Raw genomic sequence first — 26,930 nt, forward strand, 5'->3', positions numbered from 1 at the left:
TCAGCCTTTTGGGCTGTATATCACTCAGCCATCTTCAGAGTGAGCCGGAAGAATGATGCTTCAGTGCTCGTTCCGTCCTTTTAAAGTCACGGACTGGGCCACGGGCATGCGGCCACTGGATTTGTTACTCAACTGATACATATATACATTAATCCTTCTTCCATAGATCATGAATACGACATTTCGTAATGATGTGGAACGTGTCACTTTAACATAAGTTTTCTTTACACAAAATAATTAATTAATTATTTTTTATTTATTTTTTTATTTTTTTACAGTTCCCACTTCATATCTAAGAATTCATCTATTGAGTAGAAGGAGTTGTCATTTAGAAATTCGTTTAATTTGCTTTTAAATGTTGGTTGGCTATCTGTCAAACTTTTAATACTATTTGACAAATGACCAAAGATTTTTGTGGCAGCATAATTCACCCCTTTCTGTGCCAAAGTGAGATTTAATCCCGAATAGTGAATATCATCCTTTCATCTAGTGTTGTAGCTATGCACTTCGTTGTTATTTTGAATTGGGATGGGTTATTAATGACAAATTTCATAAGTGAATATATGTATTGCGAAGATACTGTGAATATCCCGAGTTCCTTAAATAAATGTCTGCAAGGTAATCTTGGGTGGATTTCAGCTATTATTCTGATTACACGCTTTTGTGCAATGAATACTTTCTCTCTTAATGACGAATTGCCTCAAAATATAATGCCATATGAAAGCAGTGAATGAAAATAGGCATAGTAGGCTAATCTACTGATATGTTTATCACCAAAATTTGTAATAACCCTAATAGCATAATTAACTGAACCTAACCGTTTCAGCAGATCATCGATGTGTTTCTTCCAATTCCATTTCTTATCAATGCACACACCCAGAAATTTTGAGTATTCTACCTTAGCAACAGACTTCCGTTCATAGTCTATATTTATCAATGGTGTTATGCCATTTACTGTACAGAACTGTATAAACTGTGTTTTCTCAAAATTTAGTGAGAGTCCATTTGCAGAGAAGCACTTAATAGTTTTCTGAAAGACATTATTTGCGATTTCCTCAGCTGATTCTTGCTTCTTGGGTGTGTTTACTATACTTGTATCATCAGCAAAAAGAGCTAACTTTACATCATCATGAATATAGAGTGGCAAGCCGACAATAAATATTAAGAACAATAAGGGACCTAAGACTGAACCCTGTGGGACACCATTCCTGATACCTCCCCAGTTAGAGGACTCTGCTGGTTTTTCTAGACTATCTGCACTGTTAATTTCAACATTCTGCATTCTTCCAGTTAAGTATGAAGTAAACCATTTGTTGAACTATCCCACTCATACCACAATACTTAAGCTTATCTAGAAGAATTTCATGATTCACACAGTCAAAAGCCTTTGAGATATCACAAAATATCCCAATAGGTGATGTTTGGTTATTCATTGCATTTAATATTTGATCAGTGAAAGCATATATAGCATTTTCTCTTGAAAAACCTTTCTGAAAACCAAACTGACATTTTGTTAGTACTTCATTTTTACAAATATGTGATGCTACTCTAGAATACATTAGTTTTTCAACAATTTTGGATGAAGCTGTCACAAGTGAGTTGGGCGGTAGTTGTTAGCATCAGATCTATCTCCTTTTTCATGCAATGGTTTAACAATAGCATATTTCAGTCTATCTGAAAAAATTCCCTGTTTCCGTGAGCTACTACATATGTGGCTGAGAATCCTACTTATTTGTTGGGAACAAGCTTCTAGTATTCTGTTGGAAATGCCATCAATTCCATGTGAGCTTTTACTTTTGAGTGAATTTATTATTTTCCTAATTTCAGTAGGAGAGGTGGGTTGAATTTCAATTTTATCAAATTGCGTAGGTACTGCTTTTTCCATATACTGCCTTGCATTTTCTAATGAATATCTGGAAACTATTTTCTCTAAAACACTTAAAAATGATTATTAAAAATGTTTTCTAGTTGTGACTTCTTGTTAGCAAACTTTTCATAGTGTTTGATAGAAATACAGTCTTCCTGTGCTCTCGGTTGCCCTGTTTCCCTTTTCGCAATATTACAAATTGTTTTAATTTTATTATCAGATGTGCTAATCTCAGACATAATGCACATACTTCTGGACTTTTTAATAACTTTTCTTAATGTAGTGCAGTAGTTTTTATAATGTTTCATTGTTTCAGGATCATTACTCCTCCTAGCTATAAGATACACTCCCTTTTCTGTTTACAAGATAGTTTTATCCCTTTAGTAAGCCATGGCTTTTTACATGGTTTCTTACAATTGTATTTCACTGTTTTCTTAGGGAAACTGTTTCCAAATATACTCACAAAGGTATCATGAAATAGGTTAAATTTTAAATTAGCATCATGTTCCTTGTACACCTCATCCCAGTCTAACTATTGCAAGCTTTCCATAAAATTTTGAAGTGTTAAATCGTTAATGGAACGCACTATTTTGGAGGAGTGTTTTGCATTACTATTTGGAGCTATATCATATACTGTAACTAGCTGTGCATCGTGATCAGACAGACCATTCTTAACAGGAAAAGTTTTTATTTGATTGAATTGATCTTGGTCTATGAAAACGTTATCTATCAGTGTGCTGCTTTCTTGTACCACCCGAGTAGGAAATCCAATGACCAGTCCACGTTCGGACCCACTGAGCTCCCCTGGCCAACCCATTCTGTTGTTAGAGCTTTATACTGACAATACAAGATCAGACAGTGTGCAATACGTTTTGTGTTCGTCCTGTCAAATATGGCTCTGGTCTACGACACGTTCTCAAACTCACGGAATCGTTTATGGCATTAATGAAAATTCCGAAAGCTTGCCCGCTCTTGCATAAATGTGTACGGACGCCCAAGCGTGCGGAACAAGTAAATAATTTCGAACTTTTTTCCACAGAGGCTCCCGCCAGCACCACCACCACCGCCGCCGCCGTCCCATCCGCCAGCACCACGACCCCCGCAAGCACCGCCAGCTCCAGCACACCGGCGAAGCGCAGACGGCGCTGCAGGGACGGCTTCTATCGCAACCAGGCGGGCCGTTGCGTCCGCCTGCAGTTCGCGCAGTGAGTACTGTGCTCACACCTCACTGCTTCATTCCTTGTGCCAGAGAACTTCTGTAGTAAATGACTGACCTCCTTCATGTGAAGCAATAACAACATCGTCTTCCAATGAAACAAGCACACTAGATAAAAAAATTAAAAAATAAACTAAATTGCCCTAGGAGCCGACTGCTGTGGTCGAGCGGTTCTAGACGCTTCAGTCCGGAACCACGCTGGTGCTACGGCCGCAGGTTCGAATCCTGCCTTGGGCATGGCTGTGTGTGATGTCCTTGAGTTATTTAGATTTAACTAGTTCTGAGCCTAGGGGACTGATGACCTCAGATGTTAAGTCCCATAGTGCTTAGAGCCATTCACCTTAGGAGACGTCACTTTAGTATCGTCTAAAGCCTTGTATACCGTTGATACTGACATCGGTTCGACGTGGCAGAGAGTCCACAAACTTTTTCAAGAACTCCATATCCAGGTGAAGCCACTTATTAATGATCAGATTACACAGAACTGCCAAATTTCGAGGATGTTAATCGTTCCTTCTCACTTGCTGTGCCGACCGCTGTGGCCGAGCGGTTCTAGGTGATTCAGTCCGGAACCGCGCTGCTGCTGCGGTCGCAGCTTCGAATCCTGCCTCAGGCATGGATGTGTGTGATGTGCCTAGGTTAGTTAGGTTTAAGTAGTTCTAAGTCTAGGGGACTGATGGCTTCAGATGTTAAGTTCCATAGTGCTTAGAGTCATTTGAACCATTCACTTGCTGTTCCAAGTAGTCCCACACATTTGAGGTGCCATTGAAACTGGATAATTAAGCCGGCATGTCGACATGGTAGAGGATGCTCGAGTGTTCGTCAAATATGGAAAATGCGCGAGCTGTCCTGTGAAAAATGCTCTCATCGTCCTAGAAGATGGGAGCGTCCACGACATACACATCTGTAAAACAAAAATATAATTAATGTAGAGTAATAAATTTTTAATACAATTATCTAGCTGTCATATTTAAGTTGTTAACATTGCGAGATCACAAGTTAATGTAAGCACGAGATAAGCCATTGCAAATGTGAATTGATGGTGCATTAATAACCGGTATAACCACCAGAATCTTAAACGCAGTCCTGAAAACATGGATGCATTGTGCTGTACAGATGCCGAATGTCAGTTCGTGGGATGGGGTTCCATGCATGTTGCATTTGGTTGGTCAATACAAGGACGGTTAATGCTGTTTGTGGATGATGCTGGTATTGTCACCCGATGATGTCCCATATGAGCTCTATTGGAGACAAATCTGGTGATCGAGCGGGCAATATGTCTACACTCTATACAGCACATTGGGTTACAACTGCGATATGTAGGCGAGCGCTATGCTGTTGGAAAACACCCTCTGCCTTGCTGTTCATGACTGGCAGCACAACAGGCCGAATCACCAGACTGACGTATAGATTTTCATTTAGAGTGCGCGGAATAACCACGAGAGTGGTGCAGTCATACGAAATAGCACCCAAAAGAATAACTCCAGGTATAGATCCAGTGTGTGTAGCATGCAAACAGGTTGCTTGCAGGCTCTCAACTAGCCTCCTTTTAACCAACACACGTCCATCACTGGCACCGAGGCAGAGCCAGCTTTCATCACAAACACAACACACCTCCACCCTGCTCTCCAATGAGCATTCGCTTGACACCAGTGAAGTCACAAATAGTGGTGGTTTGGGGTCTGTAGAATGTACGCTACAGGGCGTGTGGCTCGGGGCTGTTCTTGAAGTACACTATGTGATCAAAAGTATCCGGACACCCCCAAAAACATACGTTTTTCATATTAGGTGCATTGTGCTGCCACCTGCTGCCAAGTACTCCATATCAGCGACCTCAGTAGCCATTAGACATCGTGGGAGAGCAGAATGAGGCGCTCCGCGGAATTCACGAACTTCGAATATGGTCAGGTAATTGGGTGTCACTTGTGTCTTACGTCTGTACGCGAGATTTCCACAATAGTAAACATCCGTAGGTCCACTGTTTCCAGTGTGATAGTGAAGTGAAAACGTGAAGGGACATGTACAGCACAAAAGCGTACAGGCCGACCTCTTCTGTTGGCTGACAGAGACCGTCGACAGTTGAAGAGGGTCGTAATGTGTAATAGGCAGACATCTATCCAGACCATCACACATGAATTCCTAACTGCATCAGGATCCACTACAAATATTATCACAGTTAGACAGGAGGTGAGCAAACTTGGATTTCGCGGTCGAGCGGCTGCTCATAAGCCACATACCACGCCCAAACGACGCCTCGCTTGGTGTAAGGAGCGTAAACATTGGATGATTGAACAGTGGAAAAACGTTGTGTGGAGTGACGAATCACGGTACACAATGTGGCGATCCGATGGCTGGGTGTGGGTATGGCGAATGCCCGGTGAACGTCATCTGCCAGCAAGTGTAGTGCCAACAGTAACATTCGCAGGCGGTGGTGTTATGATATGGACGTCTTTTTCATAGAGGGGGCTTGCACCCGTTGTTGTTTTGCGTGGCACTAACACAGCACAGGCCTACATTGATCTTTTAGACACCTTCTTGCTTCCCACTGTTGAAGAGCAATTCCGGGATGGCTATTGCGTCTTTCAACACGATCAAGCACCTGGTCGTAATGCACGGCCTGTGGCGGAGTGGTTACACGACAATAACATTCCCGTAATGGACTGCCCTGCACAGAGTCCTGACCTGAATCCTATACAACACCTTTGGAATGTTTTGGAACGCCGACTTCGTGTCAGGCTTCACCAACTGACATCGATACCTCTCCTCAGTGCAGCACTCCGTGACAAACGGACAGCCATTCCCCGAGAAACCTTCCAGCACCTGATTGAACGATGCATGCGAGAATGGAAGCTTTCATCAAGGATAAGGGTGGGCCAACACATTCCAGCATTACCGATGGAGGGCGCACGAACTTGTAAGTCATTTTCAGCCAAGTGTCCGGATACTTCTGTTACAATTCGTTGCGTCGATGCGGTGCCAACTGTTGCTCAGATTGCTGCTGCAGATGCAGTACGATGCGCCAGAGCTGTACGCCTGATCTTCTTGCGAACGTAAATTCTCGTGATCACTGCTGCTAACAATCACGCACAGTGTCTACATACCTGTCAAGTCTTTCTGCAATAACGCAGAAGGAATGTTACACGACTTTATTCAAACTCAGTGAGGTGTTGATAATGGCGTCTTTGTTTCCTTAAAGGCATTCAACTCACGAAGTCGAATTTCAAAGGTAACTAACGCTCAGGAGAGTTACAGTGGGTATTAAAAGCAAATCTGAAGCGCATCCTAATAGTGGCGCCACTCTTATACGACTGGAGCGAAATCTGAATAGACATCATCTTTCATATGTAGAAAAACACCTACCAACTTCCGTTTATGTCATACAACTCCTTCTTAGTGTTGCGCCTTAGGTACACGCCTTAGGTAGTACATCCATTCTTATTATAGTTAAGTTGAATTTCAGGAGTAAATTTCAGTATTTGAAACTAGTTCGTCGTCAAAGATAAACGGCTGTTATCATCTTGGAAGACTGGAAGTGCCCCCAATATACATATCATGGAAATATAGAAGAAAGGGCAATTTTTATCACCGAGAATTTCGTCTCTCTGCTCGGCTTTTCTCCTTTAACGTTCAGTTGTAGAGTGGGAGCTGTGGATATCAACGTGTCTGAAGCGCTTCCACCTCTAATTTAGCGGGAGGTCATGATTAACTCTTCTTCATGATTCAAACATTTCATTAGGTTCGTGAAGTGGCTTTGGGCAATCTTTTCTCTTCTAGCTTTAATCGCGCACATTTTCCCTTAAAGCTCGTAGGGTTTGTATGCATTTGTTACGTGCAATAAATGCTGCACTCTGACTGTTGACGCGTGTGGTCATTGGTTTCAAAGCTTCACGATAGTTGAGATTAGTCTAAATTTTTCGTTTCCTCATACGAATCAGCCTTGACTGGAACACCTTTAACCAAATTCTTTGACTTGTCTTCCAAGTAGCCTCGGAGCAAGACGCGCTTGTGTATAGCACAGATTTCTGTCCAAGGACGACTGAAACTGTTCCCAAGTCTCAAACTCTAATCTGATAGTCGGGAGTTCGACTGTAAGTGTCACGGGAACAGAAGGTGCTGTCGCAACTGCAGCTGGCGTAAGGCCAGGTTTGCAACCTATGAGGACAAACATTTTGCAGTCTTTCTTGTGGACTTCGGAATTGCCTTCCTACCTATTTCGACACATTCGTCGCACTTCGTAATGTTGATGTCATACAAAAATGATTCAAATGGCTCTGAGCACTTCGGGACTTAACTTCTGAGGTCATCAGTCCCCTAGAACTTAGAACTACTTAAACCTAACTAACCTAAGGACATCACACACATCCATGCCCGAGGCAGGATTCGAACCTGCGACCGTAGCGGTCGCGCGGTTCCAGATTGTAGCGCCTAGAACCGCTCGGCCACCCCGGCCGGCGTCGATGTCATAGCCTGTGCCTGAGAGCAGATCCTGGATAGCATGGTCTAGTACTTCCAAACAATCTAACAGCTCTTGCAGTGTCATTCGAAAGTATTAATAAGTAGTAGCTTTGCTTGTGCCTCCTTCATCAATTTCCACACTGAGCCATGGTACTAGTGTTCTTTCAGTCTTTCATTTTCTTTTCAAATTTCGCAGACGTATTTCTGTATCTGTCTCAGTCAAGGTGTCTTGAACGGCGCCGGCCGCTGTGGCCGAGCGGTTCTATAAGCTTCAGTCCGGAACCACGCTGCTGCTGCGGTCGCAGGTTCGAATCCTGCCTCGGGCATGGATGTGTGTGATGTCCTTAGCTTAGTTGGGTTTAAGTTGTTCTGTCTAGGGGACTGATGACCTCAGATGTTAAGTCCCATAGTGCTTAGAGCCATTTGAACCATTTCTGAATCTTGAACGGCCATCACACGGGATAACCAAACAGTGCACATCTACATCTACATGTTTATTCTGCAATTCACAATGAAGTGCTTGACACAGGGTTCATCGAATCACTTTTGAGCTACTTCTCGAACAGCACCCGGGAGAAACGAACACTTAAGTATTTCCGTGCAAATTGTGATTTCTCATATTTTATTACGATGGTCATATCTCCCCATGTAGGCAGGCGCCAACAAAATATTTTCATAGTCTGAGGAGAAAATTTGCGATTCAGGTTTCATGAGAAGGTGCTCCTGCAGTGAAAAACGCCATGTTTTAATGACTGCCACCCCAATTCGTGTATCACATCCGTGTCACACTCTCCCTTATTTCGCTATAGTACAAAACGAGTTGCGCTTGTTTGGACTAGTACTCCGTCAATTGTATCTGATGCGGATCCCACGCCGTACAGCAATATTCTAGAAAAAAAAAATGTTTCAAATGGCTCTGAACACTATGGGATGTAACATCCGAGGTCATCAGTCCCCTAGAACTTAGAACTACTTAAACCTAACTAACCTAAGGACATCACACACATCCATGCCCGAGGCAGGATTCGAACCTGTGACCGTAGTGGTCGCTCGGCTCCAGACTGTAGGGCCTAGAACCGCACGACCACTCCGGCCGGCATTTAGAGTCAATTGCCGCTTCTTGCGCCATACAGGTACCTGGTCTAAACCATTTTGCAATTCGTTTTGATCATCTGACAACTTTACAAGGCGGTAATTGACATCCTCACCCACAAACAATTTAAGAGGAATCCTCAGATTGTCTCCTAGGTTGTTTACGTACACTACTGGCCATTAAAATTGCTACACCACGAAGATGACGTGCTACAGACGCGAAATTTAACCGACAGGAAGAAGATGCTGTGATATGCAGATGATTAGCCTTTCAGAGCATTCACACAAGTTTGGCGCCGGTGGCGAGACCTACAACGTGCTGACATGAGGAAAGTTTCCAACCGATTTCTCATGCACAAACACAGGTGACTGGCGTTGCCTGGTGAAACGTTGTTGTGATACCTCGTGTAAGAACGAGAAATGTGTACCATAACGTTTCCGACTTTGATAAAGTTCGAATAGTAGCCTATCACGATTGCAGTTTATCGTATCGCGACATTGCTGCTCGCGTTGGTCGAGGTCCAATAACTGTTAGCAGAATATGGAATCGGTGTGTTTAGGAGGGTAATAAGGAACGCCGTGCTGGATCCCAACGGCCTCGTATCACTAGCAGTCGAGATGACAGGCATCTTGTCCACGTGGCTGTAACGGGTCGTGCAGCTACGTCTCGATCCCTGAGTTAGCAGATGAGGACATCTGCAAGACAACAACCATCTATGAACAGTTCGACAACGTTTGCAGCAGCATGGACTATCAGCTAGGAGACCATGGCTGCGGTTACCCTTGACGCTGCATCACAGACAGGAGCGCCTGCGATGGTGTACTCGACGACGAACCTGGGTGCACGAATGGCGAAACGTCATTTTTTCTGATGAATCCAGGTTCTGTTTACAGCATCATGATGGTCGCATCCGTGTTTGGCGACATCGCCGTGAACGCACATTGGAAGCGTGTAACCGTCATCGCCATACTGCCGTATCACCCGGCGTGATGGTATGGGGTGCCATTGGTTACACTTCTCGGTCACCTCTTGTTCGCACTGACGGCACTTTGAATTATGGACGTTACATTTCAGATGTGTTACGACCCATGGCTCTACCCTTCATTCGATCCCTGCGAAACCCTACATTTCACCGAGCGATGTGGCGCAGTGGTTAGACTCTGGACTCGCATTCGGGAGGACGACGGTTCAATCCCGCGTCCGGCCATCCTAATTTAGGTTTTCCGTGATTTCCCTAAATCACTCCAGGTAAATGCCGGGATGGTTCCTCTGAAAGGGCACGGCCGACTTCCTTCCCCATCCTTCCCTAATCCGATGAGACCGATGACCTCGCTGTCTGGTCTGCTTCCCCAAAACAACCAACCAACCAGCCTACATTTCAGCAGGATAATGCACAACCGTATGTTGCAGGTCCTGTACGGGCCTTTCTGGATACAGAAAATGTTCGACTGCTGCCGTGGCCAGCACATTCTCCAGATCTCTCACCAATTGAAAACGTCTGGTCAATGGTGGCCGAGCAACTGGCTCGTCACAATACGCCAGTCACTACTCTTGATGAACTGTGGTATCGTGTTTAAGCTGCATGGGCAGCTGTACATGTACACGCCATCCAAGCTCTGTTTGACTCAATGCCCAGGGGTATCAAGGCCGTTATTACGGCCAGAGATGGTTGTTCTGGGTACTGATTCCTCAGGATCTATGCACCCAAATTGCGTGAAGATGTAATCACATGTCAGTTCTAGTATAATATATTTCTCCAATGAATACCCGTTTATCATCTGCATTTCTTCTTGGTGTAGCAATTTAATGGCCAGTAGTGTATGTGGGCAACTTGCGTAAATAACTATTGTTATGTTATTTCTTCACATGTTTCTTCATGTCCCCTCTAATGTCCCTGTAATACAGTGGAACGGGTTGTGGCTGAGAGCAGTCTGTTAGAGGCATGTACTTGTTTACAGAACTAGCTGGAGCCCAGGAAGGCAGTAGTTGTGACATGAAGCAGACGCGATGGACGTTACCACTATAAGAGTAAGTTGGAGCACTTCGGTGAATGGGCGATAATATGAATAGGCAAAACAGAGATTATGTGTTGCTGATTCTAAAGTACGGCGAGGACTTTATTATATTTTATTATATTCTATTACATTTTATTTAATTTCATGACTGTTTTGTGCATTACTTAAGTGCCTGTGCATGAAATATTGAACACAGGCAGTCCAGGTACGACTCCCAAAGCGCTTAGCTATGAGTAACATTCCTTTCATTTGTGCGGTTTATGCTAAATAACTGTAACGAATTTCTTTACAGTTGTTACTTTCTAATCATAAGACGAATAGTATAAGAAATTTTATGTGCTCATTCGACAGAACGGTCTCAGATAGTCTAACGCAATATTTGGTTTGATCGCACATATTAACAGCAACAGTATAACACGAAGAATAACCAGTCCTCCAGCAACGATTGTGTAGCTCTGTTACATGATGGTAGCACGGAGGCTGGGCGGGGCGACCAGCGTACGTGACTGGGCAATTCGCCCAAAGCAGACGTTGTAAACAGATGTCTGCCGACCTTTCGGTTTCTGATGTTGCTATCGAAAGGATCAGAGACTAATATAGAATAATCCACGAGGTCATAGAAGCAATACAGCTCGAGATGTTATAATTTTCAAGATATTTACACAGAACAGCCTAATGCTTCATATTCTGTATCCCCACCACGGTAACAAATACTGTATTTCATTATGCTGAGAGATTAAAGCAAACTGCCATTTTCAGTGTCCTGTGGCACTCGTGACATCGATAACTTCGTTCATCATTTTTTCCTAGGCGTGTCGTTTGATGGCTTGCGCTGTGTCTGCTACTGCCACGCAGCCGCGTTAGTTTCTCGCTACTGGAGTAGCTCTATTGGCTGTTCCAGGCATTTTGCTGTCCTTGTTAACAAAATGTTCAAATGTGTGTGAAATCTTATGGGACTTAACTGCTAAGGTCATTAGTCCCTAAGCTTACACACTACTTAACCTAAATTATCCTAAGGACAAACACACACACCCATGCCCGAGGGAGCACTCGAACATCCGCCGGGACCAGTCGCACAGTCCATGACTGCAGCGCCTGAGACCGCTCGGCTAATCCCCCGGGGCCCCCGTTAACACATACAGCTAAGTCGAACATTGAAGTAGACTAACTTTGTGCCGCTCACCCGCTCACTCGAATGAACAAATACATTTTTCACTGTGAGAGCATTTTCTTTGCAATGAGAAAAAAAGCTATGCTTTCCTTTGAAACCGAGCGAGGTGGCGCAGTGGCTAGCACACTGAACTCGCATTCGGGAGGACGACGGTTCAAACCCGCGTCCGGCCATCCTGATATAGGTTTTCCGTGATTTCCCTAAATCGCTCCAGGCAAATGCCGGGATGGTTTCTTTGAAAGGGCACGGCCGACTTCCATCCCTGTCCTTCCCTAATCCGGTGAGACCGATGACCTCGCTGTCTGGTCTCCTCCCCGAAACAACCCAACCCAACCCCTTTCCTTTGAAACAGGGCGACGCGTGAAGGAAGTGTTGATGAGAAGATCTACTCACAACAAAAACGAAATTTCAGATACGTTATGAAACATCACTGAAAATGTGCGTGATGACTCTTTAGGAGACACAGTGATACAATGTCTATTCGATGTCTACACAAAATCAAACGACAAAGAGATAATTCTGAAAGGAATAGAAATGTTATGTCCCATTTTTACAAACGACAGTACAATGATCACACTAAGAAGATTTCATGGAGCTGCTTTGTCTAAATTGTTTCATGGGCGATCGTCACACATATCATACTAAGGTAATAATCGGTTTAGAGCAATGTCTCATATCTGTCTAGTGCTATCATCCAGCTAGAAGCTTCCACGGCTTGGAGCTAAATACTATTGACCATGGGCTGGATATAAAGAAGGCTGAAAGCGATCAAGAGAGGCGCTGTGTATTTCTAGAAGGCACAGTCATTTGTTTCACGAAAATCACAAAATGGTTGAAATGGCTCTAAGCACAATGGGACTTAACATCTGCGGTCATCAGTCCCCTAGAACTTAGAACTACTTAAACCTAACCAACCTAAGTACATCACACGCATCCATGCCCGAGGTAGGATTCGAACCTGCGACCGTAGGGGTCGCGCGGTTCCAGACTGAAGCGCCTAGAACCGCTCGGCTACAGCGGCCGGCAGTTAGGTTCGTAGGTCACATGTATCCCACCCAATCGATTTCCAAGATCACTCGACTTAAAATGTTGTTGTTGTTGATCATAAGAGAAGACAGTTTTTGAACTTTTAATTTTAAAGTAAGTGTAAAGTGAGCTTTAGTCATGAAAGGTTAAAGCACTTTTGTCACAATATGCGTTGTTCCAATAATTAAAACACTGCCGTTAATTATTGAGTAATACGTTGACCAAACATAAAAAAGAAAGAAGAATTTTCGTTTGCAAATTATCTGTGGTGATAAGTTCCTATGGGACCAAACTGCTGAGGTCATCGGTCCCTAGGCTTACACACTACTTAATCAAACTTAAACTAACTTGCGCTAAGGGCAACACACACACACACACACACACACACACACACACACACACACACACACACACACACACACATGCCCGAGGGAGGACTCGAAACTTCAACGGGGAAGCCGCGCGAACCGCGAAAGGCGCCATAGTCCTCGCGGTTACCCCGCGCGGCAAATTATCTGTCGTTACTGCAAAAAACGTTCCCGTATACATCCAATATACAATATATTCATGAACGACAACACTACATTTATCCTGTATAAATAAAAGTAGTACTTATTTCTACTTTAAGTGTTCCTTTATAAATCTGACTGTCATTCTCACCCATCTGCATGACGTAACAAAGTGTCAGGCAGTTCAAACAGATAGCTATGAAGTGATCATTCTGGACAAAATTCACCCAAAAATTATACAATACGCATGACATATTAAAACTATTTGTATGAAATGATGTCTCACTAATAAGTATTACTGACGCTACGCGTGGTAAGAATGTTGGCACTACTGACATATCAGGCACAGTTGTGACTTGTCAAAGTTTCAACTTTCACACATAATATTACTTATATTGAAAATAGAAATTTCCATCACTGTAAGCATGATGCTCAGTCTGGAACCGCGTGACCGCTACGGTCGCAGGTACGCATCCTGCCTCGGGCATGGATGTGTGTGATGTCCTTAGGTTAGTTAGGTTTAAGTAGTTCTAAGTTGTAGGGGACTGATGACCTCAGGTGTAAAGTCCCATAGTGCTCAGAGCCAATTGAACAATTTTTTAAGCGTGATGCTAAGCGGAACGACGTATTATCATCGAAACGCACGATTCCACTGAGGAACGTGTATTCAGTGCAGCAACCCATTGACCCGGAAATTTCCTGGCACTACTTTCTAACAATGCACTATGTTTGGCGTCAAGAACATCCGGCACTCCTTCAGAACAAGGCAGAGAAATACACTACTGGCCATTAAAATTGCTACACCAAGAAGAAATGCAGATGATAAACGGGTATTCAATGGACAAATGTATCATACTAGAACTGACATGTGATTACATTTTCACGCAATCTGGGTGCATAGATCCTGAGACATCAGTATCCAGAACAACCACCTCTGGCCGTAATAACGGCCTTGATACCCCTGGGCATTGAGTCAAACAGAGCTTGGATGGCGTATACAGGTACAGCTGTCCATGCTGCTTCAACTCGATACCACAGTTCACCAAGAATAGTGACTGGCGTATTGTGACGTGCCAGTTGCTCGGCCACGATTGACCAGACGTTTTCAGTTAGTGAGAGATCTGGAGAATGTGCTGGCCAGGGCAGCAGTCGAATATTTTCTGTATCCAGAAAGGCCCGTACAGGACCTGCAACATTCGGTCGTGCATTATCCTGCTGAAATGTAGGGTTTCGCAGGGATCGAATGAAGGGTAGAGCCACGGGTCGTAACACATCTGAAATGTAACGTCCACTGTTGAAAGTGCCGTCAATGCGAACAAGAAGTGACCGAGAAGTGTAACCAATGGCACCCCATACCATCACACCGGGTGATACGCCAGTATGGCGATGACGAATACACGCTTCCAATGTGCGTTCACCGCGATGTCACCAAACACGGATGCGACCATCATGATGCTGTAAACAGAACCTGGATTCATCCGAAAAAATGACGTTTTGCCATTCGTGTACCCAGGTTCGTCGTTGAGTACACCATTGCTGACGCTCCTGTATGTGATGCAGCGTCAAGGGTAACGGCAGCCATGGTCTCCGAGTTGATAGTCCATGCTGCTGGAAACGTCGTTGAACTGTTCGTGCAGATGGTTTTTGTCTTGCAAACGTCCCCATCTGTTGACTCAGGGATCGAAACGTGGCTGCACGATCCATTACAGCCATGCGGATAAGATGCCTGTCATCTCGACTGCTAGTGATACGAGGCCGTTGGGATCCAGCACGGCGTTCCGTATTACCCTCCTGAACCCACCGATTCCATATTCTGCTAACAGTCATTGGATCTCGACCAACGGGAACAGCAATGTCGCCATTCGATAAACCGCAATCGCGATAGGCTAATATCCGACCTTTATCAAAATCGGAAACGTGATGGTGCGCATCTCTCCTCCTTACACGAGGCATCAGAACAACGTTTCACCAGGCAACGCCGGTCAACTGCTGTTTGTGTATGAGAAATCGGCTGGAACTTTTCCTCATGTCAGCACGTTGTAGGTGTCGCCACCGGCGCCACCCTTGTGTGAATGCTCTGGAAAGCTAATCATTTGCATATCACAGCATCTTCTTCCTGTAGCACGTCATCTTCGTGGTGTAGCAATTTTAGTGGCCAGTAGTGTACATTTTCCTTGGACTGCCGTCATGCGAAACTTTATTTCCAACCCAAAATGTGTGACGTACAGGGTGTTTCAAAAATGACCGGTATATTTGAAACGGTAATAAAAACTAAACGGGCAGCGATAGAAATACACCGTTTGTTGCATTATGCTTGGGACAACAGTACATTTTCAGGCAGACAAACTTTCGAAATTACAGTAGCTACAATTGTCAACAACAGATGGCGCTGCGGTCTGGGTTACTCTATAGTACGATATTTTCCACATATCCACCATGCGTAGCAATAATATGGCGTAGTCTCTGAATGAAATTACCCGAAATCTTTGACAACGTGTCTGGTGGAATGGCTTCACATGCAGATGAGATGTACTGCTTCAGCTGTTCAATTGTTTCTGGATTCTGGCGGTACACCTGGTCTTTCAAGTGTCCCCACAGAAAGAAGTCACATGGGTTCATGTCTGGCGAATAGGGAGGCCAATCCACACCGCCTCCTGTATGTTTCGGATAGCCCAAAGCAATCACACGATCATCGAAATATTCATTCAGGAAATTAAAGACGTCGGCCGTGCGATGTGGCCGGGCACCATCTTGCATAAACCACGAGGTGTTTGCAGTGTCGTCTAAGGCAGTTTGTACCGCCACAAATTCACGAAGAATGTCCAGATAGCGTGATGCAGTAATCGTTTCGGATCTAAAAAATGGGCCAATGATTCCTTTGGAAGAAATGGCGGCCCAGACCAGTACTTTTTGAGGATGCAGGGACGATGGGACTGCAACATGGGGCTTGTCGGTTCCCCATATGCGCCAGTTCTGTTTATTGACGAAGCCGTCCAGGTAAAAATAAACTTCGTCAGTAAACCAAATGCTGCCCACATGCATATCGCCGTCATCAATCCTGTGCACTATATCGTTAGCGAATGTCTCTCGTGCAGCAATGGTAGCGGCGCTGAGGGGTTGCCGCGTTTGAATTTTGTATGGATAGAGGTGTAAACTCTGGCGCATGAGACGATACGTGGACGTTGGCGTCATTTGGACCGCAGCTGCAACATGGCGAACGGAAACCCGAGGCCGCTGTTGGACCACCTGCTGGACTAGCTGCGCGTTGCCCTCTGTGGTTGCCGTACGCGGTCGCCCTACGTTTCCAGCACGTTCATCTGTCACGTTCCTAGTCCGTTGAAATTTTTCAAACAGATCCTTTATTGTATCGCTTTTCGGTCCTTTGGTTACATTAAACCGCCGTTGAAAACTTCGTCTTGTTGCAACAACACTGTGTTCTAGGCGGTGGAATTCCAACACCAGAAAAATCCTCTGTTCTAAGGAATAAACCATGTTGTCCACAGCACACTTGCACGTTGTGAACAGCACACGCTTACAGCAGAAAGACAACGTACAGAATGGCGCACCCACAGACTGCATGGTCTTCTATATCTTTCACATCACTTGCAGCGCCATCTGTTGTTGAAAATTGTAACTACTGTAATTTCGAAAGTTTGTCCGCCTGAAAATGTACTGTTGTCCCAAGCATATTGCAACAAACGGTGTATTTCTATCGCTGCTCGTTTAGTTTTTATTGCCGTTTCAAATATACCGGTCAATTTTTGAAACACCCTGTATGATAACTTAGCAAATGATCCAGTGAGCACAAGGTAGCTAACAAATGTGGGCTCACGATGTTTGTATATGTCTATGTTCTGTAATGCCATCCAAAAATGAAATATGTAAATGGCTGCTGACCGTGCCTATGAGTGTTGCTATTAAAACGGCAGCTTCATTCTACTCGAAAAGATCGATTGTTACAACATTCGGTGAAGCGCTGGTATGAGTTCTGCATCACCTCAGCTGCAGGTATTAGAACTTTAACACCAAGAAAACGTTTCTATCTCAACTGTGTGTATGGAAAACTACAAATTTACAGTCATAAAACTCAATTATTGCGAGTATGGTACAAAGTAATATTAGAAAGTTTTAATATCGTTGCTATAATAAACAAGTTTGAGATAATAAATATTACGTTGACAATATTTGTAACCATTCTTCCTCTGTTAGTAGTGATTTACTGTTTATCTTGTAGTGAAAACTATTATTCGTTTTTGCAACTGATTCTTTTCGGCCTAACATGTTTCACCTATTTGTTAAACAATAGTAATAGTTATTTGCTTCGTTATAAAGATTTTGCTTAACAATTTATTTGTCAATGTTGCTCCAGCAAGATCGAAACTGCACACTGTTTTTTGCAACATGTTTCAAGGTTCGTCCCTAAATGAGTAATAGTGCTTGCAAGCAACATTTAAACTCTCATATACAGCGATATTCTCCTGTCTCTGGTGTAAAGTTTCTGAATAGTGTGCATGTTTGGCAGATATCTTGCAAGGTTTTGTGGGCTTGATTACCAGTGTAGCAGTTTGATTCGATTTTCCTTTATTGTACAATGAAACAACTTATAAACGGTAAGAGGAAGTCTTGAAGGTGAGTTATTATACAAAAGTGTTGGCGAGTTATACGGGGGACATTGCAAATGGACTTTTATTTTCTGGAAAGACGAAGCCTGGCTTTGAGTATTAGATGGGCAAAAAGGCCAGAAGAAGAAGAAGAAGTAAACATGTAATCTTGTGTCAGTGAATGATGTACGATCAAACTGTTTCGGTCACTGGGCACAATAGGGGCCAGAAATGAAGATGTAGTCTTCACCCTCAGGGACAATGTAATGTAAAATTCGGAAAATATACCATTGTTCTGTGCTTTGTAGGAAAATTGAATTGTTGTAAGACATTTCGCACGCAGTAGTGCAAAATGCAACCATTTTTCTAGTCATAGGAACAACGTCGTGATAGGACCTACTTTTTTTTGTAGTACCCTTGCACCTTTTGCAGGCAATGATGTTTAAAGGTAACATACAGTGTTTTGAAATTATTGTATGCAAAACTGTTCACATGACCGTATAAATCTAATTTAAGTAATTTAATACTTTGTCTTCACAATATTTCTGTGTGAGTGCAAATAAAGATTTTTAGTTGTTTTGAATTAGATACGTAGGGATTCGTAGCAGAACTTTTAAGTTAACTCATTGTTTCCATTAATGAAAGGTAGATGATGTTGACTGAGTACTGTTTATTTCTCCTATGCTTTATGTGTGTCCACTGGCTCTTCTATAAGTACTCTGGACCGAAATTTCTTTCTACTCCTTTACAGGTTTTCACGCAACGCAATTTCACGCCTAGCGAGGGGGAGCAGTGGTTAGCACACTGGAATCGCATTCGGGAGGACTACGGTTCAAGCCTGCGCTCGGCCATCCTGATTTTGGTTTTCCGTGATTTCCATAAATCGCTTCAGGCAAATGCCGTAAGGTTCCTTTGAAAGGACACGGCCGACTTCCTTCCTCAGAATTTCACGCAGTTTTCATGTTCCTACAGTTGACCTTGCAGTAACGTTAAGTGAGGATCATGGGAGTGTATGAAATGTAGAGGATGACAGCTTAGTGCGGATGTTGCAAAAGAGGAATTACTGTTACTCTTATCTGCCTCCACAGCGCGTCTGACTGCACTGCATAGGACTGGGGTTCAATTCCCAGTGTTGCCAGCAACTTTACCTTCGTGGTAGGATTGAAGACGGGTGCATCAGCCTCGTGAAGCCAATCGAGGAGCTACTTGAATGACAAGTCGCTTTTCGAAGGTCGGGTGGAAAAGCGGTTTGTCAATTCCGTACCCGTCCATATCACATCCAAATGACGCCCTATGGCACAGGATGGCAAGGCAGCTGGTTGGAATTAAGTGGTCCTCTGGGCATGATCGTGGAATTAATTTTACTTACTTTATTAGAAGATAAAGAACGCAATAAGTTTTAGTTCAATACATGTGATCAACTTCTTTTTGTATTGTAGTACTTGTTAGAAGGAGAGCACTGAAAGAGCGATTGCTACTGTTTCAGAAACGGGTATAAACTGAGAGTGCTGCCTCTTACCTTCTCTTAACCGGTGCCAGAAGAAGTCTCCCAGGCGCAGACTACGCTACTCCATCGCCGCAGTCCGCAGATGCGACAGCCACAAACGCGCTACAGCTCGGCGGTCTCCTGTTGACGCCGTGCCTGTGGCAGCAGTCTGCAGTTGTGTCGCATTTTCAGACTGCCACAGTCGCGCAGTGGTCGTGCCAAAACTACAGTACAGACGACCGCTGACCGACTGGTACACATATGTGTTTGTATCAACAGTAACACTTAAGTGAAAGTCTCATACCATTCATGTAAGCTACACTATCTTCAATATTGTACTACACATTACACTGAACATGTATACATTTTCTCTTGATACTTGTTTATTCGTTCACACAGTAGCCAACTGAAAGTATTCAAAATTGTGCGTAGGGCTCCTTTGGTGCAGAAATGCCAGTTGATGTATAACGTACTCCGGCGAATTTGTAGGTTTAATAAAAATGTAGCAAATGACAAACCTTTTTTAGAAGCAAAAAAAAAAGTTAGTTTTCAGTGTAATACCCGCTGTGCACTACGAAGTCACTCCGGTGACATGTCTTTTTTGAACTCTTACGAAAACTTCTTTTGAATTGTAGGTAAAGCTCCTTTCCAGCACAGCTAATCTATTTTGTGCAAAATAAATTCTCCCGTAGAAGAAACGAATTTCAGCTCTCGAGGAAACTTGTTTTCAGGACGGATAACCACTTCATTCGGATAAAATGTTTGCTCTTCTAATCATTTTCTGGATTAGGAGGCAGAAAAAAATTTAAACGTGCACAAATCTTCGAAATAAGGTAAGTAGAACTCGTGCAGTTTCGCCAGCGCTTCTTGATGTATACAGACTCTTGCTGGAGGAATAGCAAATACTTCGGGGGGTGGTAGTATGGACTGAATCGAATAAAACATCCCACAAAACATGTGTCCGAATTTGATTGGTTAACAGATGCAGGTGTTAGAATTTTACCCAAAGAAATACTCACAGAAGGTGGTAAGCAAAGGTAATGACTAAGATCAAAGCTGACTTTCATAAATTCCACCAAACACTTCAATGCAATTTTTGATTCTCTTGACAACACCTCTTGTAATCCTTCTGACGTTGCTGTTTTGGAAGAGCACAACTGGGTGGAAACCACTGTTTTCGTGCAAGATAGGTAAACACCTCATGTCGCTCGTCTTGTGAAAGATCTAATTGATGCACCTTCCACAGACGTGTTATCTCCAGAGGACTTCCAGATGGGTGGCCTGCAAGGTCACCTGATCTGTATTCATGCGACTTATGGCTCTAGAGATATCTAAAAGAACGCTTTTACCAGGGTCATTTTCGGGCTCTACTTGATCTGAAGTCCAGTAAACAGACACACGTTGCTCAGATTCCACCGGAACAGCTGCGAGCAACCGTTGATCATGACGTTTTGCGGATGCAGCATCTCGTTTATGTTCCCGTGCTCATATTGAACAAATTGTGTAAGCTATGGTTAATAACAGAATCAATAACCTGCTCACGTACCGTTCCTAATGCAGTGCATATGGAAACACTTCTGTACGTCCATCTTGCATTCACAACTCCTGACGCGCACCTGGTGGCCAAAATTGGAACTAATTTTTTTCCAGCGAAAGTCGGTTTCGTATTAACGTCTGAATATCTACAAAGTTTCGCTGTCATACGATAATTAAAGCCGACGCTGGATCTCTGTGAGTAGCTGCTGTTTAATCAGAAGCACCCGGTACATCTGCAGTCCAGCCTGCAGCAGGCTATTCCATTTCTATGCGACGATTTTACGAGTATATTTTACGGTTCTGTGCAACAAAACATCCCACTACACTTGTCTCTACTGCTGTTCTGGAAGCTACAAGCCATAACAGTAGTTTTCAAACGTTTTGAGTCCACAGCTCCCCTTGACCTGAATACGACTCCTTTTGCACATAACACCAGACTCGAAGTGTGGGGTAATACACTTACGTTTAAAAAAAAAAATGAATAGAGAGTCACAGCCGATCCAACCTACAGGCCACGCAGTGCGTTTTAGACAAGAGTTGTGAGTAGAGCTTGAATCAACATCCAGTACAGTATGTGAGCAGACTAGAATCACTGAAGGTGAGCAGGAAGTGTTGAATGATCAGACAGAGTAAATGGAGTGGAATAGTGTCAGGAAGAAATGGAGGAAAATGCTAGGCATCTGCCCAAAATTTGGACCAAAAGCTTATATCCAAAAAGAGTTTTTCTGAAAGGGAATCGGTTAGAGCCCAGGAAGCAGAAAATAATATTTTTGGATAGGATAAATTAGTTTACATCTAATTTGTGGAAAAAATGAGTGTAATTTTGTGAATACTGTACCAACTAGGGCCAAAGTTTCAAAAGAGTCTACGTCCTCTCTGAAGATAGGATATGTTTGTTCCTGTTTGTGAGTTGGCTTTCATCTCCGCCAAACTATTTTAAAATTTTACCAGAACAAATTTCGTAAATGTCCCAGACAGGAGCGGAGCAATAGAGGATGTGGACCGACGGAATTTTAGAAAATGCAACTTGCATATCGCGATTTGATAAGGGATCTATGCTGTGTGACTGATTTGAAAAACTCGAACTTCCTCTCGGAATATCTGCAGGCTCTGGTCTTAGAATAAGGAAAAATGAACATTGCACATAAGTAACGAATCACACCAGTGGTGGATCGGTACCAAATCGAAGTGTTGCGTCTTCCCTACGAGAAATGTTGAAAAATAGAACTTCGAGATAAACATGTGATCTGGTAAATTAATAGGGAATCAACAGATTTCTAACGCAAAATAAGTTAGTATGTTAAGAATAATTTATAACTACAGTCCACAATGCTTACGTTATAGCGGCTGGAAGAAGAAAGACAAAAGCAAACAGCCAGGCTTCTCCTAGCTCCTCTCTAAAAATTTGAAGGCGCAGCCTTCATTTATTACAGCGACAACGCAAGTATGAACATCGACTCTTTGGTCGCAAATTTTTACACAAAATTTTACATACATAACAATTTTTAGAAAGGGGTATTACTGTGCATCCTGAATGGCTACGATGCACTTCGTTGCCTAATTGGGAATAGTCGTTCATCTAGAAAGAAAAATTAATAAGCATTCATTTTTTTCTTGTTCGATTAAAACAGTTCCAATTAGAGACCTGAGTTTCTCCTGGCGTATACTACTTTCAAATAACTTCCGGGAATTTAGCCAGGTAACACTTTCAGCGACCGCCGATACTTCGGCGGGAAAACATCCCGCCATTTTCAAGGCAAACTGTAACGGACAGGCGACGTACATGCAAATTTCAAACCACGGTTCTCAGACTGATGCAGGAAAGATAACACACACACTGAACACTAGTGCCACCAAAAATGACCAGAGTCAGAGATATCGATAGTGAGACTGCGTATTCGCAGGTGACGAAAAGTAACCTCAAGATGGGACAGCTCATCTGGCAAGGTCTCAGCGTCGGAAACGTCTTGTGGCCTGTGTACCAAGGTACGAAGTACCCCTTCACGCTGAGCTGGGTGGTGACAACTATTAGCCTGTAAGTACAGGTCGGTGTGAATATGTTTCCTGTAGACTGCATGTCCCAATGATCCACCATCCTTCCTCCTAACCAACACGTCAAGAAAGGGAAGGCAACCATCTTCAAAATGGTTATAGTGATTGACAGACTGAACGTGCGTTGCGCTATCGACCAACTGTACATCGGGTGACTGATGATAATTTTGAGTCGACACCTAAGTCTACTGCCTTTTTGCCTTACTTAGGAAACACTTCCAACAAGATCGGTCGTATTTTACGGAAATAAGATGTTAAATGTGTTTTCCGACCTCCATCTAAAATTAGAGTGCTGTTGAGTTCTGTTAAGCATGATCTTGGTCTGCGTAAGGCGGGTGTATATCGCATTCCTTGTAGCTGCGGAATGGCATATATTGTTCAAACTATCAGGACCGTGGAGGACCGATGTACTGAGCATAAACGGCACACACGATTACAGCAGCCGAGTAGATCTGCTATTGTCGAACATTTGTGGATACTGGTCACCCCATGTTATATAATAACACCGAGATATTGGCATGAACGTCCAGCTATTGAGACTGTTATTGAGGAGGCAGTTCAGATTAAATTAGCGAGCAACCTCGTTAACCGGGATGGAGGTTTTTGTTTAAACTCTGTTTGGAATCCGGCTCTCTCCTTTGTCAAAAAACAGAGGGACAGAGTCAATGCTACCTCACCTGCGAGTTCGTAGTCTCACTATCGATGTCTCTGACTTTGGTCATCTTTGGTGGCACTAGTGTTCAGTGTGTGTGTGTTATCTTTCCTGCATCAGTCCGAGAACCGATGTTTTAAATTTGCATGTAGGTCGCCTGTCCGTTGCAGTTTGCCTTGAAAATGGCAGGAGGTTCTCCCGCCGAAATATCGGCGATCGCTCAAAGTGTTACCTGGCTGAATTCCCAGAAGTTATTTGAAAGTTACAATTAATGTAGTATTTGTCTAAGGTAAAGTCATTGGCACAAACTTGTCACTCTGCACAGGGTAAACAGCAGGTTATATGGGATACACAATGTTAAAGGCGAATATTGATTCCAAGCACTTGTCAGTTTCGTAGGTGATGTAATGCAGGCTGCGAGTATATCGGAGGAATGACATGAAACACGGACTGTGACGTCAAAAGCAGGTTGTGGCGTTAGACACGGGGCATGAGACATCACTCAGCCAGCGTCAGGCCGGATTCGTCTGATCTCCACAGTCCCACCGATGTTCACACACACAGTGTTGTCTTGTTGGTTCTCACCCCAGTGTCCATTCGCATACGTGCAGCAGTGCTGAGGCCCTGTGATTCATGAAACATTTGTTCCATGACATCAATCTTTTGAAAGGATGCACCTGTATGGTACATACAGGGTTAAAATACAAAACAATATATAAAAAAATTGAATTCTTTGCCTTACAGCAGATAACAACATTGGATCAGACTGGACAATTACTCATTTTTCGCCAAATTTTTATAAACTGGAAAGACTTGGACATAAGAATAATAAGAATAATGTAAAGATGAGTATTGCATAAGAATAACGGAAGTTCAGACAAAACTGGAAGTTCTTTCTCTATTTCGATGATAAAAAGAACAAAGTTTTAAATTCACACGAGTATTAACGTGTCTATAACTTCATTTACATGTACGCGTATCATTATTCTAAATGTTCAATACCACGCACCGCACAGACGTCCGGCTCCAATCGCATTTTACTGCTGGCCTGCCCGCGGCCAAGTTCACACATGACTGTTGGGCGTGGCATACCGTGTTTACGTGATGTGGAGTCTTTTCAGCGAAGATACATTTTGAGTTCCCCTGCCATCGAATACACCGACTCCCTTCGGTAGCACAACCTTTCGGAGGAAACGGCTTCAGTTTTTTCATGAGGTAAGTGTACAACTTTGAATCTGTCAGTAATGCTGTTTAGAGGTCCTAATGTTGGTTTATCACTTCACCAGCGATCGGAATTACACATAATGCACTAATTTTCTATCCCAACACAAGACTGGTCACTGTTTATCACAGGCACACCACTAGTTTGTTTTTCATCATTATAGAAGTCTGTATACCCTCGTACATGATTACTTATTTACTGTAGGTTTTTACATTTACAGGTTGTCCTTGCAAGTCATTTTATCTGTTAGTATTCATCCATTTACTAGTCTCATGTTTTTACAAATTTGACTGAACTTATTTTCAGCCTTTTAAAATACGCTCCAAAGTCTGGGTGTAAGATTCACATATCATCAACTTAATATTTAATTTTTATATAAAAGTCAGGTTAGAGAAAAGTCACTAAACACATCAATATCTGAAGCACTTGAGAGCAAAATAGGGAAGTATCCACTTTTAAAAACGATTCAGTTACAAAACAAGCAAATGCTAATCAAAGGGAGCAGAGGAAATAGACCTCTAGCGACAAGTTTCGTGTCAGCAGTACACCACCATTCATGTTTATTAGTAGTATTTTGATGTGAGTGTAGTGCTGATTTACATTGTGAATAGGCTAATAACTGTACAGACTTGTGATCATGTTGTATTTAGGTAGTGCATGGCATACAGTGCAGTGTATCTGTATAAATATTTTCATTTATTGTCAGAACATCATTATCTGGGATTTTACTATTCATCCGGTTTTATCAGTTCATGACCATCTTTCATTCTATTCACAAAACAACTGTCGTAGTATTAGAATGCACTATGCATACAAAGTATTCATCCATTTATTATTCTGAGGTACACCTTTGCATACAAAAATAACAACATTGTATCTATATGGGTGAAAATACTTGGCATTAAGAAAACATAGAAAAGTCGTACATAAAAATGAGGTGCTGCTGGTGCAAATCATCCTCAAAGTTGTGTGTGCATATGAATGCAAATATGCAAATACAACTTCAGCTAGCAAATATTCTCGTAGCTGGTATTTACCTTTCATAATGTTTATTTGTTGGATTTATGTGTGTTGAAACTTGTGTGGGTACATATCTTGAAACTTGTTGATTCTAGGATTTGTGAGGAAATAACAACCTGGGTGTGGAATGCATGTGATGACGTATGGTCCTTCATAGAGTAGTGCCCACTTGCTGATCTTACATCTGCGTTATGAAGATTTGGGGCGAGTTCTGAGTAAAACCAAATTTCCTACTTCATAGTTCTGCTTGTTTGTGATATTCTCGTCATACTGATGAGTGAGTACAGTTCACAGGATCTTATCTTTTCTTCTTATGGTTCTGCTTGTCTTGGAAATTTCGGAAAGTATCTACCCTTTCGTTGTTTTCTCTGACATTCAACATCAAGTCTGCAGAAATGTATTGTGTGTCATAAATAGGAAGATGGTTCACTACCTGCTCACAGAAATCAAGCGATTGCACTCAACACATGTACAGCTAGTGTGAATAAGTGCTTATGAACCCGTTTAATTTGCGGAACACCTGTTCACAGGGATTTGTTTGAGTGTTAAAGTGTGATATTAAAATTATTTGAATGCCATTATCTTGCAAAAATTGTCTCCCTTTATGGCCAGTGAAGTAAGATGCATTGTCTGTTAGCAGTGACTTGGGTATCCTACTGTGGTAATGTAATCATTTGAAACGCTTTTGATAATTATTACAGCCATAGCGGGCTTAGCAGCATATAAGCTTTACAAACTTGGAGAAACAGTCATATGATCCAACAACATACTTCATATCTCCATGGGTGGTAGGGTATGTACCAGCAATATCAAAAGCTACGATTTCAAGCTGTTTACTAGGCAAAATAGAGAGCAGTTCAGTCTTAACAGTTCATTTTTTATGAACTTTGCTTTCTGATAGATGACACAATTGCTGAGTGATCGATGAACTTTTCGTCGCATCTGGGGAAGGTAGCAAAACAGGCGAATCTACGTTTTCAACCGGAGTTCTTTTATTACGATGTCTACA

The 26,930-nt window shown here is 42.8% G+C and overlaps 1 protein-coding gene across 1 annotated transcript in view; it reads left to right on the forward strand.

The window, feature by feature from the left end:
• The window catches only part of LOC126473184 (uncharacterized), a 46,120-nt gene extending 26,193 nt beyond the window's left edge, over positions 1–19,927 (forward strand). The window contains exons 3-5 of the mRNA XM_050100115.1: positions 2,907–3,072; positions 10,590–10,659; positions 19,440–19,927. Coding sequence (XP_049956072.1) covers positions 2,907–3,072; positions 10,590–10,617 — 194 coding nt within the window. The 3' untranslated portion in view covers positions 10,618–10,659; positions 19,440–19,927. The remainder of the gene's footprint in view (positions 1–2,906; positions 3,073–10,589; positions 10,660–19,439) is intronic.
• The last annotated feature ends 7,003 nt before the right edge of the window (positions 19,928–26,930 follow it).

Source organism: Schistocerca serialis, chromosome 1, assembly GCF_023864345.2.
Source record: "Schistocerca serialis cubense isolate TAMUIC-IGC-003099 chromosome 1, iqSchSeri2.2, whole genome shotgun sequence".
In the NCBI taxonomy this organism is placed as follows: domain Eukaryota; kingdom Metazoa; phylum Arthropoda; class Insecta; order Orthoptera; family Acrididae; genus Schistocerca; species Schistocerca serialis.